Here is a 16877-nt window from a genome sequence, read left to right as displayed (position 1 = left end):
ATGGAAAAAACACAGGCATGTGACTGGTGCGGTAGAGGTACTAAAGCAACTCTTAAAATGGGAATATTTTCTACAGGGATTCGTATTTTTCAACAGCTGATGGTAAAACTTTCATTTGCAAGATCACCCCAAGTCTTACTGAAAGTTTACGGCTCTAAAATGCAAATATATATATATAGATTACAATAAAAAGGTATGCTTAGCATACATGTATGTGTGCGTAAATACACGCTCGTATACATTTGTGCGTGCATTTGTATACATGGGTATTCTTGTATGTTTTACATTACTGATGCTTGGTGTTAGTTTTCTTTTATGATCTTATTTGTTTAATATTGATCGTCTGTTTGGTCTCTGCCTTAATGTGTGTGCCTCCCGCTCTTGCTCATATGTTAGCCTTATACAGAACTTCAGAAAAACCTGCTTATGTTTAAGGCCATCACTTTCAGTGGTTTTAGGAACTCTATATCTGAAACAAGTTTTGTGCATTCAGAATTTTAAAACGGTCAAACCTTTGCAATAAGGATGAAGCTGTCCGGTTACATTAACTCCTCTTGCCGCCATTCCGGCTTCAGTAAATTTTTAATACCCTTTCCTGATGTGGAAAATAAAAATATGTTAATGGGACACATACACACATGTTTTTTTTTTTCTATTCATTAGTGCAGAAAGCATTTCCATTGGAAATGCCTGGGGTTATAGATTTTGTTAAATAGGGCTCTTTAAAGTGTAATGCGGAAAACACTAGGGATACATTTGGCTGGCAGGTATGGATACCAGAGTCTTCCACTAGATGGAAACTGAATTTTCTGTACCGGCATAACTGTATCAGGGTCCTCATCGGGTGTCTTAAGGAAACAATAAGGAACAAATAGAGCTCTGAAGTTAGGGGTCTGAAGTGTCTCACTGCTATTCTGTGAACTGCAGAGGCACGAGCAACAAAAACGGTAATTGATATTCCAGGGTTTGCTGTTTTTCTAACAAACAGAGCTACAATGCACTCAAAATACTGCTGTGCTGATAATATTTTAAAAGTGTCTATAGCCAGTATATTATACTTAATTTTATGCCCAGTGACAGGTTTGATAATAGTGTACCATGTAACATTTCCAAGATATTTTATGACACTTAGCAAATTTAGGGGGAAAAGGTCTTGTGTATTCCAACATATTTGAATATGGATACCTATTATTACATTCCATCACTTCAGTATCGCTATGAAATACATTAACGCTGTAAATGGAATAGTCTGAATGAAAAGACTTTAACACTCAGATCCTTTTCTAAATTAGCTTTCAAAGCAATAAATCCTCTGGCTGTATATGGAAAATAAGTACCTTAACTTTCCATATACAAATATGCCATTTTTGCTGAATGTTTCCATGCTGGAATGAAATCTTGAGGTTATAAAGGGCTGTTCTTTGAAAGTATCAGCTTGGTGCTGAGAAACAGTGAAAGAAGGCAAAATGAGTATTGGGAAGGAATATATAGTGAAAAAGAACGCATTCCTGGATTGTAACATTGCATATCCATGGTCTGCCTGCACCTAGAATACCCACGTGCATGTCCCTATCCCAGAGGAGAAAACCTCATTTCTTCTTCATTTCCCATATGAATGCTCTTATTTCAAACAGAATGTCTGATTCCCAGTTGAACTGGATGAGACAAACTTGGAAAGAGGTGTTTTTATTCCAGATCAGCGGCACCTGCACGAGGAGTCGCGGTATTGTCTGATACGCTCTGTTGGCAGGATCTGGGGACTCCTCATCTGTAGGCTTTAAGGGATGCGCCGGACCCTGTGATCACCTATAAATGGAAGAGGCAAAGACTGTGTTTTAGGAAAACCTTCATCTTCTATATAAATCCAGGGATGCGGTAGCTGGGTTCATTTCCTGGGGCTTTCCTGCTGCAGACAGATGTTCGAGGCAGAGGTTTGCCTCTTCGCCAAGCAAGGCTCTGGCTCCTGCCCCACCAGGAGCGAGCAGGGTGAGCACAGCTTGGCCGGCAGGGTTTGCGGAGAGCTTTTGCAGCCACTTATTTTGGGCTTATTTCCTCTTTGCGCTTCAGGGGGTATGTTTAATTTATGGCTGGGGAACAGCAAGATGACTGGAGAAGCGAGAAAGGTCTCCAGCACCCAAGAATGTGAGCAAGGGATGGCAAAGGAGGATGCGCCAGGTGCCAGAAATCCCATTTGACAGAGTTTAACTCAGACAAATATATCTACAGATCTGAAACTTAGAGAGGCAGCTTTCACTATCCAGACAGTTCTTGACATCCCTAGGTATAATTCTAATTATAGAGCCTTTCAAATGTGTGCGGCAAAAGTGGATTAAGTTAAATAGTCTGCTCAAACTGCCAGAGGCTTCACGGCTAAGAAACAAATTTCTCTAGCTCTGATTTTATTATTGGGGTACGATTTTTATTTTTTTTTCCCGAGCTTATTGGAAATGTCATTTTATTATTACACGCTTTTTTCAAATACATGGAGAGAAGAACTTCCTGACGCGTGAGTTTTCAGATTACTGCTGCAGAGCAAAATGGTTATGGTTTTCTCTTATCTCTTCAGAAATTAATAGCAGATGGGACAAACTATCGCTAAAAGAGACAGGCATTTTATTAATACCGGAGTCTACTTTCTAATGGCTGGTGGGCATTATAATACCAATGAATTTCTTCCAGAGAAAACATCCTTCAGCCTGTCAAGGCACTGAAACCTATTACTGAAGTGTGGCAGCAGAGTCAATTTCTTGAAACTTGTTTCAAAGAAAATAATGTGCAGCTATCAAAAATTTAGAGCTTTTTTTTAACCTTTAATTATGAAGCCTATCTACATTGCCTTATATGTGCCCAGCTTATGATGAGAAATAAATCACATCTAAATATCTACTAAATTAAAAGCAAGCAATAGTTGCTAATGACTGTCCAGATCTGGAATTGCTTTTCTACTGATGCCAGAGTATTAAAGAGTTTATATTCTCACACACATCATAAGAAGTTAAAGCAGTGAGATTTCTACCATCGAAGACAGCTGATTTTCCCCTGTCCTTTTTTGCTAACTAATTATTGTCCATTTTTAGCCAGCAGGATTAGGATCCATTAAAGGCTAGGATAACTGGTTAGCATTTGCGATGATGGAGCCCCGGGGAGAAGGACTTGAGGGTGTCTGTTGATGAGAAGCTCAACATGAGCTCGACACTGTCTCCCACATCATCCTCACAGGCAAGTTTATGAAGCGTGAGTTAGATGAATGGGCGGTGCGGTGGATTGAACAGTGGCTGACAGATAGAGCTCAGAGGGCTGTGGTTAGTGGTGCAGAGTCTAGTTGGAGGTCAGTAACGAGTGGTGTCCCTCAGGGGTCAGTACCGCGTCCAGTCCTGTTCAGTATATTCATCAATGACTTGCATGAAGGGATAGAGTGTACCATCAGCAAGTTTGCTGATGACACAAAACTGGGAGGAGTGGCTGACACGCCGGAAGGCTGTGCTGCCTTACAGCGTGACCTGGACAGGCTGGAGAGTTGGGCAGAGAGAAACCTTATGAAATTCCACAAGGGCAAGTGTAGGGTACTGCACCTGGGGAGGAATAACCCCATGCATCAGTACAGGTTGGGGGCTGACCTCCTGGAGAGCAGCTCTGTGGAAACGGACCTGGGAGTCCTGGTGGGCAACGGGATGACCATGAGCCAGCAATGTGCCCTGGTGGCCAAGAAGGCCAATGGCACCCCGGGGTGCATCCAGAAGAGTGGCCAGCAGGTCGAGGGAGGTCATTCTCCCCCTCTACTCTGCCCTGGTGAGGCCACATCTGGAGTATTGTGTCCAGTTCTGGGCTCCCCAGTTCAAGAAGGACAGGGAACTGCTGGAGAGGGTCCAGCAAAGGGCTACAAAGATGATGCGGGGATTAGAACATCTCTCTTATGAGGAGACTGAGGGACTTGGGTCTTTTTAGTCTAGAGAAAAGAAGACTGAGGGAGGATTTTATTAATGCTTATAAATACTTAAAGGGAGGGTGTCAGGTGGATGGGAACAGTCTTTTTTCAGTGGTGCCCAGTGAATAAGGGTAAGAGGTAGTGGGCACAAACTTGAGTATAGAAAGTTCCATCTAAACATAAGGAGGAATTTCTTTACTTTGAGGGTGGCAGAGCATTGGAACAGGCTGCCCAGAGAGGTTATGGAGTCTCACACTCTGGAGGTGTTCAAAACCCTCCTGGATGCCGTCCTGTGCAACCTGCTGTAGGTGACCCTGCTGTGGCAGGGGGGTTGGACTAGATGATCTCCAGCAGTCCCTTCCAACCCTGACCATTCTGTGGTTCTATGAGCTGGCAATATGCACTTGCAGCCCAGAAAGCCAACTGCATCCTGGGCTGCATCAAAAGAAGCATGGCCAGCAGGTTGAGGGAGGTGATTCTGCCCCTTCACTCTGCCCTGGTGAGACTCCACCTGGAGTACTGTGTCCAGCTCTGGAGTCTCCAACATAAGAAGGACATGGACCTGTTGGAGTGTGTCCAGAGGAGAGCCACGAAGATGATCAGAGGGCTGGAGCACCTCTTCTGTGAAGACAGGCTGAGAGAGTTGGGGTAGTTCAGTATGGAGAAGAGAAGGCTCCAGGGAGACTTTATAGCATCCTTACAGTACTTAGAGGAAGCTTACAGGAAAGATGGGGAGGGACTCTTCATCAGGGAGTGTAGCGATAGGACGAGGGGTAATAGTTTTAAACTGAAAGAGGGGAGATTTAGATTAGATATCAGGAAGAAATTCTTTACTGTGAGGGTGGTGAGACACTGGAACAGGTTGCCCAGAGACATTGTGGATGCCCCATCCCTGGAAGTGTTCAAGGCCAGGCTGCGTGGAGCTTTGAGTAACCTGGTCTAGTGGGAGGTGTCCCTGCCCATGGCAGGAGGGGTGGAACTAGATGATCTTTAAGTTCCCTTCCAACCCAAACCATTTTATGATTCTATAATATTTGGTGTGCAGGGAGATTTCTGTTGATTTTGTTAGAAGGTAGTGGCTTCTTATGCTGCAGCCAACACTGAATTCTTTTTATGCCACTAAATCCAGAGGAAGATGATATATGCGGTTAAAAAGAGTTCAAGTTTGTAGTAGGAGCAAGGATAGTCTGAGTTAACTTTAATTTATAGATGTTAACTTCTTGAGGTTTTATCTATAGCCCAACACAGGAGATGATAGGTTCTCCTAGAGAATAAATTTGAGTTACTGAGGGGAGCATGTTTTTATCCAAAAAAATGGGGTTAGACTCCCTGGACTACAGCGAATCCCCTTAAACATTCCTCTTCCCTCCTCCCAGGATTCAACCCTTTTCTGGAGTAATTTACAATCTCCAGCCCAAAAGCTGCTCCTCATGGTATCAGTCTAAACGAAAGCCTTTGAGGCCAGTGGAGCCCGAACGTAAGCGGGTGTCCCCTGGGGCACGGCCCATGGCGGAGCAATAAGAGGTGCCAGCAGACTGCAAGGAGTAAAGAGAGGTGGACCAAGGGCACCTAATGAAAGCCCAGGTAGATGAGGCAAGCAGGGAGCAGATCGGCCAGTGGCACATGTTGGTGGTACGCCTTCCCAGGGAGCACCTTTCCCACCAGATGGCAGGAAGACTCCCCGGATTCAGTTTCAGAGAGTTCAGCTGTGGCGTCTGGGGCTGAGAATACCCCAACTGGAACCGCAGACTCCTTTGAAAAATCAGTCAAGATTTTCCTTATTGGCTTGTCCTGTGAAGCGCAGCGTTTCGTCTGGAAAAAGTGCATTTGTGGGGGAGCATTTGAATAGCCAAGGTGTGGTCTGCTGGTGCTCGAGGCAGGGAGGGTATAATAGTGCGACCAGAAGCATCCTCTCTGTGATAATAAAGACTAGTTTATGAGAGCAAACACTTTGAAGTTCAGCTCTGTGGGTTTTTCCCAAGTAGTCAGGCTATTATTATTGTTATTTATATTCATATAGCATCTAGTAGCCCAAGGTACTGCATTAAGTGCTGCACGAACTCAGTGATGGCTCCGTTAATTCTCATGTGAAGCAAATCTCCCTTTGGGCCTGGTTCGATAGACACAGAAGTGTCTGACTTAATCAGCATGAAAATTTTCCATTTATTTGCTGGGACACCGCTCCATGAGTAGGGTTACCTGCATGATTGTGTTTGTGATTAAGAATTCTGTTTCTATTTGGCAGAGCTGAACCAAAAATAGCTTTTTTTTTTTTTTTTTTTTTCCCGGGCCCTCTGTGGTACTTTGACAAACATGAGAGAGAAACTCACATCTTCAGTGGAGGCTGTCTTCTTGTGTAACAGAGGAAATGGAAAAACGAGGGGTATTTTTATCCTCAGCCCAACTTTTTTGGATTTTGAGCACTCAGGCTGTTTGTCCATAAGCCCCTTTATCTGCACCGCCTCTACTGGAAGCGAGAAGACCTCTCTGCGATGATGAAAATGAGAGTTGGGGGGGCAACATCAGAGTCAGAGGGAGAAGAACCTCTTTGCCCCCCTCACCCTGACACGAATCATTGGGCAGGAATGCTGAGCCTGCGCTTGGGGGGAAGAACTCTCATTTCAGAGTGAAAGCGGAGCGCTGAGGTGCGGCAGGCCAGCTCTTTCCTCGTCTTCTGGGGAAGGTGTGAGCCATCATGAGCCGGTCTCTCCCCACGCAAGTGGGAGGCTCAACTTGTCGCGGCGACATTTTTATCAGGCCACCTTTTGCACAGAAATAAAAACTCTCCTTGCAGCACTTGAGCCAATGTTTTGGCACCCGAGGATGCCATAACTGAAAGCAGAGACATTGTAGAGGTTGATTTCTGCTCGCGGCTGGAGCAGACCTGCCACGACACGAGAAGTACGAGCCGTGGTGCTGGGGGTGGGGCAGGCGGGCAGTGTCCCACTCCCTCTGGCAGCACTTTGCAAGCTTCATTGTGGTGGTACATGGCACCCTCTGGTCCTGCAGAGGATTCGGGGGTGTCAGAAGCAAGAGATAGACTCTTAGAAAGCTGAACCCAGCTGAAGCCCCCTGTTCCAGTGCTGCTTGGCAGGGATTCCCAGCAGCCAGAGGGTTGGCAGGGGTACAGAGGAGCTGGGGACCAAGAGAGAAGGACTCTGTCTTCTCTGTAAAGTGTGCTGGCAGGCCCCGGCTGAAGGTACAGAAGTGCTGGGTTGCACAGCACAGGCAAAATGAGCGTAATTTCTCTATGCTGCAGTCAGTGACACTGTCAGCTCCCTGGTGCGATGGGTTACTGGTCCTCATAGAATGGTTTAGGTTGGAAGGGACCTTAAAGATCATCTAGTTCCAATCCACTGCCATAGACAAGGACACCTCCCAATAGACCAGGTTGATCAAAGCCCCATCCAACCTGGCCTTGAACACCTCCAGGGATGGGGCATCCACAACTTCCATGGGCAATTTGTTCCAGTGTCTCACCACTCTCAGAGTGAAAAATTTCTTCCTAATATCTAATCTAAATCTCCCCTCTTCCAGTTTGAAGCCATTCCCCCTCGTCCTATTACTACATGCTCTTGTAAAAAGTCTCTCTCCAGCTTTCTTGTAGTCCCCCCCCTTCAGATACTGGAAAGCTGCTATATGGTCTCCCTGGAGCCTTCTCTTCTCCAGGCTGAACAACCCCAACTCTTTCAGTCTTCACAGGAGAGGTGCTCCAGAACTCTGACATTCCAGACGCCCCTGTGTCTGAGCTCACACCTGTGCTTGCAACAGGGGCTTTTCCCTTGCTTTGCATCCAGGCTTTCAATTTCACAGTCTGGTCAGGCTGTCCTATTCCTCAAGCCATGCTGGTGTCCACTCCATTACCGTTGTCCACTTGCCCCTGTGCTCAGTTCTGCTTCAGCCTGTGTTTTGGGGACTGTCTGCTCTCCCAGCTCCTCTGCTCACTGCAGCATTTTCTTCTGCTAACATTGCTAACTTTGATGTCTTCCAAGATTCCTTCTGTCCTCCTTGAAGAATGCTAGGCACCAGTACAGGTTAGGGGCGGACCTGCTGGGAAGTAGCTTGGAGGAGAAGGATCTGGGGGTTGTGGTAGACAGTAAATTATCCATGGCCCAGCAATGTGCCCTTGTCGCCAAAAAGGCCAATGGAATCCTGGGCTGCATAGGGAAGAGTGTGGCCAGTAGGTCGAGGGAGGTCATTCTCCCCCTCTACTCTGCACTGGTGAGGCCACAACAGGAATACTGTGTCCAGTTCTGGGCTCTCCAGTTCAAGAGGGACAGGGAACTGCTGGAGCGAGTCCAGCGAAGGGCAACTAAGATGATTAAGGGCTTGGAGCATCTGCCTTATGAGGAAAGGCTGAGAGAGCTGGGACTCTTTAGCCTGGAGAAGAGAAGGCTGAGGGGAGACCTTATTATGGCGTACAAGTATCTAAAGGGTGGCTTGAAGGAGGATGGAGCCAGGCTCTTTTCAATGGTTCCAAGTAACAGGACGAGGGGCAATGGGCACAAGTTAGAACACAGGAAGTTCCGTTCAAATACACGGAAACACTTCTTTACGGTTCAGGTGACAGAGCACTGGCACAGGCTGCCCAGGGAGGTTGTGGAGTCCCCTTCTCTGGAGATTTTCAAGACCCGCCTGGATGTAGTCCTGAGTAATGTGCTCTGGGCAATCCTGCTTTGGCAGGGGAGTTGGACTAGATGATCTCTAGAGGTCCCTTCCAACTCTGATAATTCTGTGATTCTGTGATTATCTTCACCCCTCACGGACACCTGGACCCATGTCTGCTAAGCACTGGCACGTACTCATTCGTAGCTTCCTTGAGCTCCTGGTGCAAAGGAATGAGAGGTAAAACAACAAAAGCTGTCTCCTTTAGAAAATATCAAAGAACTAGATCCTTCCCATCTTTCTGCTTGGTCTCCTTTTTGTCTTTCTGACTGCTAGACAGCAAGATGGTTAGATGAAGGCCTGACCTTGGTAAGAGAAAAAAGGAAAGCACAGAAAAAATATGTGGTTTTGTAGTTAAAGCATCATTTTGGTCATTTAATTGTTCTGAGCCTCCATCCTCATGAGTAAAACAGACCCAGAAGGCAGGGGAAGGGTAGTTTTGGCTGTCTGTAACGCTGCTCGCGTGTGTTAATAATATGGCCTTGTAAGAACCAAGTTATGCAATGCCTTTTAGGTGAGTTTCCAGCGTGTTTCAAGGATGTGCAGTGCCATCACAGCGCTGAGTGATGGAGTCGCTCCAGCATGGCTATGCCCACGCTACCCTTGAAAATAAGCCAGGGTCTGTTTTTTGCCTCTGTGGACAGGGCAGGGCACGGCTTGCACCCAAGCGACTGAAGTCTCTTGCACCCCTCAACTCTCCCCCTGCCTCGACTGGGTGTCCTCATCCGAATGTGCTGTGGGGACTGGTCCCTAGCACAAGCACAAGCATTGCCTGGGGCATGGCATGGGGTAAGGCTGTGCTAAGGCACCTGCCACTGGTTAAACAGGGACCAGATGGCCCTGAGCTGTTCTTCCATCCCAAGTCCTGAGTGTGATTTACCCTCCAGCTTGGATGTCCCCTTTGATTTTAGTTTGGGTCTATTATTCTATATTTTTTTTTCCTTTATGAGCTATTGTGTTTTAAATAACTGTTAATTCCTTGGGCTAGCCTGTGGCTATTTTTTGGGCGGTAGGGAGAAGGAAGAAGAAATGACTTTCGTCAGGGTTTTTTCTTGGTTGTATCTGTCTCCATTTATTCTCCTATTCTTTTAGGCTGACTGGAGGTAATGGCTCTTAGCAAGCTTTATAAATCATTCCGCAGAGGATTTTGAGTGAGCGTTTTATTTAATAAGTGTGGAGAAGTGGGCTTTTATCCCAACAAAAGAGGTGGAAAGTTCACTGTAATTTCCAATGGATTACTGTATTTGGGGTAGAAGAAGTGATAGAAGACTCAAAGATATTGGTCTTACAGCAAGTTCCAATTGTATTGCCTCCTCTTTGGCTTGCTACTTGATCCATAGGAGCATCAAAGTTATTTATGTTGGAAAACAACACTTTGATTTAATAGCGCATAGGCAGGGGTACTTGGAAGGAATTTAAAAGCTCACTTTGAAAAGTTGAAAAAGTTGAAAACTCGAACATTAATGCTCTTGAGCTTTGGAAAAAGGTGGACCTGCAGGCCCATCCTAACACTGCAGCTCTTCTCCGTTTCTAGACTGTGTCAGAGCACGTCCTGAGAGCTGAGATTTTTTGCAGAAGGGAGGAAACAGGGTTCAGCTACAGGGGTTTCAAGGAGAAGCCTTTGTTCAGCCTGCTGGAAACTGGCATCCTGGCTCCTCGTCTCCTGGCTGCCTGGGATACCCACCTCTGTTACACGGGCTCTGAGTCCAGGCAGGGACCTCACCCTGGCTGCCAGGTCTGACGGTATTGGCCAGACTTTGCATCACCAAATGTGGCTTCTTTATAAAATGGTGAAGCCACTGCAGGAAGAGGGAGCACAATGCTGGCCTGTAGCAGTTTAAAATCTACTTGAAATGAACCACTTATGGTCATCACGTGGATTTTGAATGGTTGCTATGTAGGGATCCCATGGAACCTACTTCATCCCAAAAATATGAGAAAAGGCACTACGGTGTGCAAGTTCTTGGGTCTCAACCACAGCTCATCCAAGAAGCAACTAGGCTTTAGCCCTGCTCACACTCAGATTAGCGATGAGAAATCACCAGCTTCCTAGGTCATAGGAAACGGTTTCTTTCCAACCACAGAAGGAGAGCAGAATGAACTCTGAAGACATTTTGGCTTTAGCAAATGCGTATCTGGGCCCAGCAGCGCTGTGCATGCCAAGCACTGCTGGGCTTCAGAGGAAAGTCTGTGAAGAAATGATGCCACGGATGCTTTGTGGGGGTCAGCACATACGTCTGCTTCATGACGTCTGTTCGGCAGGCAGTCAAACACATTTGGTTTTCAGTTTCGGTAGCTCTCTCCGTGGCTTGTGTGGAGAGCTATAGCAGTCCTATCAAGTACAGACCTGTGACTTTTTTCTTATGAGAAATAATGAGAGAGCAGGTGGCCAAGCAGGTAGTTGTGATAGCGTTAACTGTCCCCCCGGCTCCTTGATTTCCATCCTTGAAAGGATGGAAAGCCATTTTTTTCAGGAGCAACATCCAGCGTTGTAAAAGCCAGGCTGTTCTGTACGCTCCTCTGGCACTGCCATCCTCTCTGCAATAACTTACAGGTTTTGAATAAAGACAAAAATTCACAGATATTTTTTTTTTCCCCCTTGAACACTCATCTGTCATGGAGCATCTCAGGAAATGAAATGCCCAACGATGCCTGAAATATTTCTTGTTGCGCGGGGTGCTTCATCACACTTCGCAGATAACCGCGTTCGCTCTTTCTGTTTGTTTGTTTGAAGGGTGCGTGCTTGCGGTGTCTGTAATTGAACAGCTTGCGCAGTGGCACAACAGTACAGTAAAGGCAGCCGTGGAGAGACTGTGCAACTACATACCTGGTAAGTACCAAATAAGACGCCATATGTTACACTGCTACCCCTGTATTTCTCTGTTAATTAAAAATTCACACGTGGAGTCTGCAAAAGCTTTACCCACTTCTCGTGCAGCATCTCAAATGAATGTAGCTGAAGGTGTTGTCTGCGGGGAAGTCAGTGGCGTGGCTCACTTGGCTTCAGAGCTGGGATTTTGTCCCAAAGTTAGAGTGAATGGGGTTGTATTAAGCCCATGCGTGTGTGAGCACCAACATATGCAGACCCCTTCCCTCCGTTTTTCTCCACTTTGTCTCTTTGTTAGCAGCTTAAGAACAGATTCACTCTATGCCCAACCACTCCTCTTTCTTGTTGATATGGATCTTTATAGCAACTGTGACGATGAAAATGTTTTCAGCAGCTATAGCAAGCCGCTGTTGTAAAACCTCAAAACTGAGCTGAGGTTGACAGGTGTAAGATGTGAGCATTTGGTCTGCACAGAAAAGCTATTGAAATGTAACTGATGACACAAATTTCAAAAGCGATAGCTATTCCATATGAATATGCGTAGACTCCCCTTTTCCTGCTCCTTATTTTATCCACCCAAAGGAGCTTAGCTGTCCGAATGCACATCCCTAAATAGAGAACGTTTTGAATGCCAAAATAGCTTTGTGCCTCACAGACCAATCCTATAACTATTTAAGTAACTAGATCTCACATTCATGATGTCTTTTTAATGTTATGAATGTAAAAAGAAGGCTTAGGATACTTCATTAAAAAGTCATTTATATAGGACTTCCCGAATTGTATCTCTGAGAAACCATCTTGCTCTATAGACCCTAGTTTCACAGAAGATGCACGTAGAATATTAATCCTCTCCTTTCTGAGAGAGGATTTCCCGATGTAGGATGGGGCAGGGAGGTAATTGCTGGGATTCATTCATTGATAGAATGACGCTTATCTGATTTCTATTCCATAAGTCATATCCTCAGTGTTTTAAATTACAGGCACATAACCATGAAGTTACAATTAGAAGCGCTGATCCTGCTATTAAAATACAATTTTCTCCTTTAAAATATGACATGCTAGCTCTATGTTCATGATTCACTCAGTGGACCTTGTTCCGCTGCCATGTCAAGATATTTCTTTTCAGCTGCCATTCTTTACACACATAAAATCCTATTATCCCTTTAGTTAAATCTGTATAATCCAGTTACCTTCTATGAGATGCATGGATACACCTAATAGAAAGAAACTGACCCTGAACTTGAAAGGAGTGAAAAATCCTGTGGATTGTGTGGGAGCTACAGTGTAACCCGATTTATCCTCTCTCGGGAGGTGAAGGCTGCAGCCCAGCAGGAATCAACAGCTTCCTCTTGCTGCTTGAAACAGTAGAAAGAAGTTTTGGATGCTCACAAGGAAAAAACGACTAAAGCAGGCCATGCCATTTCACCTGAAGGACCAATTTCGTTATGATACACATGCCTACAATTGATTGCAAGAGTAACAGCAACAAATTAATGGCAATGGGGATTTTTGCAGGGCCGAAAAGGGAATAAGAACTTGTGTGGTTTTTTTTAAGGGCCTCCTTTAATTTCAGTTATAATCAAGTTGCGGTTGGATCAAGCCTGCAGTGAAGTTATATGATGTTCAAGAACAAAAAATTTTAAGAGAAAAAGAGAGAAAAAAATGCATTACCTGTCAATCCCACTCAGTCCCGTAGGCTATGTAGAAACCACAATCGCATCCTTATTTATATGGAAATATTTGCAACGTGTGTGATTCAAGCGACGTGGCCAATAAATGTTCCTATGAATATAGGAACAGTAACACCACCGGTGAAGGAGGCTCTTGAGCAGGCAGAAAGGCCAGGTCTGGGGGAATGGGCAGTATTTACGGTGTAAGAGATGTTGTTAGCAAGAACGTATGTTTACCTGGATACTGGCTGACTGCCTGATGAAACAGAGATGTCTGATACCCAAAATGTGCTTTCAGACTGTCTGCCTCCAGCGTTGCCTCTGAGTCACGCTCTGCTTCTGTGTCGGCCACTGCTGTGTAAACACCTTAGAGCTCAAGTGGAAATGGCAACATGATTAATACCATCTTTCTTGCAAATATTTATCCCCTGGGTTTCAGCCAGAATTTGTGTTTCTAGGACTATGAAGCTATAGAGGAAAGCCTTCTGGACTTTTATCACGTAAGAAGAACAGTTTAGGAGGTCTTTTTTACCTGAAGCAGGGCAAAAGCAAGCGTACGCTCAATTTTCTCTAAATTTTCCAGCATTTAGTTTGGTTTAAGCTCTTCTCTGGCCCCTGAACACTCAAAGTTATTCATCATTTTCACTCTTTCTCTCTTTCTCTTTCTCTCCTTTCTGACTTACGCAGCTTCTCCCCGACAGAGCTTTCTCTCTGCGATACCCTCTCCTCGTGTGTGTTAGCAGAGCTGGAGGTTTGTGAAAGCATGAATGCTGGCTCGGAGGGCAAGTCCTGTAAAAACTGCCCACGGCTTGGGTCTGTTTTACTGGAAGCCAAAGCCTGAATGGCATCTGTTATCTTCCAGGAGGACTCTATGTGCGCAGCGATAGTTTTATGTTACTGCCGTTCTTTTTACCACCCATCATTTGTTACGCCATGGGGTAATTACATGTCAAGCTTCCCATATGCATAAAGAAATCAGCGCCTGGAAATCAGTGTGACCAGCAGGCCACCAACATCAGGTCCCCAGAACTGCCGGCCAGCCGAACCCTCCCCTCCTCACGGCCACCAGTACTGGTTAGAGCAGCCAGCTGGCTCCTCCAGGGCCAGAAACGTTATGGAAACTAGCCGGTTTGGGAAACTTATAAGGAGACCATCGCCTGTGATGCACCGGGAAGGTGTTGTGGACGCCAGTCACCTTCGGCAGGCTGCTGCAGGGAGCCAGGTGCCTCGCAGGCAAACCTCATCAGAGGTTGTTTTAATCAGCGATGATACCAAACACAGGGTTATTGATGTCTGCGATGTCTTTCCTTTTAGGTGAACAAGAATAAAATGTAATTCTAGCCAGGAGACCAATTTTTAACTTGCAGATTGCTTCTAAAGAGCCAATAGAGAGGAGTTATGTGGCAAAGGAGGCAAAGAAATGAAGCTAATAACTTGATTGAAATAAAACACCTGGCATGGGATAAGAAAAATCAGCTATCGTAGTTACAGAAGCTGCCTGCAACACCGCATGAGTAGGAGGGTGTTGGAGAAATTATTTTTTCATTCCCTGCTATGCCTTTCTGGTCCCAGTCCTCCTTTCTTGGGTGCGGGTTGCCAGCCGGGGTGTCTGCAGTCCTGGCAGGAGAGCAGCTGCGGGAGCAAGAGCACACCCATGCCCGCTGATGGAGTCGGTGCTGCAAGGTTTTGTACCCTCCCTGGCCAAAACCTACCTACCTTGTATGCAGCAGACCCCCAGCCCTTTGCATGTCCAGCCTGGCAATGGTTAAAATTGAATATTCAGCCCAGAGTTGGAGGGAAGTGGCTGCTTTGGGTGTTTCTAAAATTTTTCTTTGGTAAACAGAAGGGTACTCCATTTTTTCTTCCCCAAGGACAGATAGTTATCTGTCTGGGTAATGGAGGTGTAAGAGAAAACGACGCCTCTCAGGAATTTCAGGAGCTGCAAGTTTGTCGTCGTTGCTGCACTTGTGTGAACCTGCCTCTTCAGGACTTTTCACAACACCATCCCTGCCGAAACAAGGTCTGACACCTCCTTTGCGGGATACGTGTGGGGTTTAACCGGCTCTCATCTGTTCAGGCCAAGAAACAGTCGACTTTCCTTTGTGGGAACTATCAGATCAGTGCTACCACCATACCTGTTTTCAAAGCCCCAGTCTCTCCCACAAGTGTCTTTGCTCAGTGGTTATGAAATGGTGTGGGGACCATTTTTATTTTACTACAGTACATTAAAGAAATCTCTGACGAACTGTCTTCCAGAGAGCACGGAGGGCGTTTTTCACCCAGATTGAAGAAAGCCACCTGAGCCAGCATCCCGAAAAGGCACACGGCTGTAGATTGTGAAAGGAAGCCAAATGAAAAGTGTCAAATATTTGTTTGAATGCAATTACTCCTGCGCAACTCCTGCTCCACACAAAACAGATTCTCTTAACTCACACAAACTCCCCAGAAGCTCAGAGGCAGCTCTAGCAGTAGCATCCAGTCCTACATCACTTTCTGCACTTTGATTTATGTATTTGTTTTCTTTCTTTCTTGCCAACCTACTGAGCTGTTTGTTTAAACGGCTTAGAAAATGCTGCGGCATGGGATGATTTCTTTTGACTTTTCCACGATGCCATACTCAAAACATTTGACAAATGTTATTTATCCTTTTTAGTCTTTATCGTGTGGCTTGCCTAAAGGCAAGGTTAGAAATTCCCGTTTTCCCATTCTCTGAAGTGATAGATTCACGCACCTTCCCCTAAGATAAATCAGCATTCACCTTAATGAACAAAATCCTGCTGTATTTTGACTGTTATAAAACCAGTTTCACTGTGCTCAGTAACTTTAAAGAAAACCGTATGTTTTCTAGAAAAACTGCAAGGTATCTGTTACGTACTTGCTGAACTTTATGGACCGCACATAGCTGAACTGTAAGTATTGTTGTGCCCTCTCAAGTCTTTGCTTAGTTCGTTCTTTACATGTATGGATGTGCTGTCAAGTTGAAGCGCAGGGGTTTCATTCTTAAAAACCGCATTATTATTAAAGAAAAGATGCTCGAGAGTGATTCTGGTTTGGCATTTGGCATAGCTATTCCTGAGTGAATAAATACAGGCTGCCACTGGCAACCATTTTCATACTCCATTTGAATCTCAGATCAGGCCCACCTGGTGTAATTGCCTTTTGAAACTCTGCTCGTTTGGCTGAGGGAGGAATTTGAATAACCCGTGTGTGCGAGACAGGTTCGACAAAGTCACGCTACTGTAATACTTGGCTCTTGCTTTCCCTTCTGCCTTTAATCAGACTTTCTAATTGTCAGCCCCTACATGGTCTCAGCCCCGACCTTGATACACACTCTTGGGGAAGCCTACTAAGTAATTTAAGTGATTAATAAAATAAAATGTAGGTCATTTTATTCCTCTTTGAAAGTTCTTAGTTTAATTAACAGAGCTTTTTCTAGACCGTCTTCCTCCCTAGGGTTCTTATTTTTATTTTTAAAACTAGCCAAGGGACTGCAAAGTGCTTACAGGACTAAGAAGTGCTATAATCAAACATTTTAATTTAATTCCTGATTAGCTCAGAGGTGTGTCCCAAAAAAAGAAAGAAGCAATCCTAGCACTTGTGCTGGTGATTAAAGGTTAAGGATCTTTGAAGAATTTCTGGTTATTTTCTTGAGTTAATGATTGAACATTCATGTGTGCCAAATTGCATATGCATTAACTTTAACCTTTAAATCTTTGTCAGAATTTTGATTGATTAAAAACCAGAACAGTCATAACGTATTTGATTTAGGTGCTGCATATAAAGCACGGTG

General features: G+C 45.1%; 1 protein-coding gene across 1 annotated transcript in view; it reads left to right on the top strand.

Moving 5' to 3' along the window:
- AOAH (acyloxyacyl hydrolase) overlaps positions 1–16877 on the top strand; it is a gene marked incomplete at its 5' end in the record, with an annotated part of 87846 nt that overhangs the window by 7057 nt on the left and 63912 nt on the right. The window contains 2 exon segments of the mRNA XM_082499415.1: positions 11325–11420; positions 15936–15996. Coding sequence (XP_082355541.1) covers positions 11325–11420; positions 15936–15996 — 157 coding nt within the window.

This window comes from Vanellus vanellus, assembly GCF_965231255.1.
Source record: "Vanellus vanellus genome assembly, chromosome: 2".
Classification (NCBI taxonomy): domain Eukaryota; kingdom Metazoa; phylum Chordata; class Aves; order Charadriiformes; family Charadriidae; genus Vanellus; species Vanellus vanellus.
This window is presented reverse-complemented; position numbering and strand designations above follow the sequence as displayed.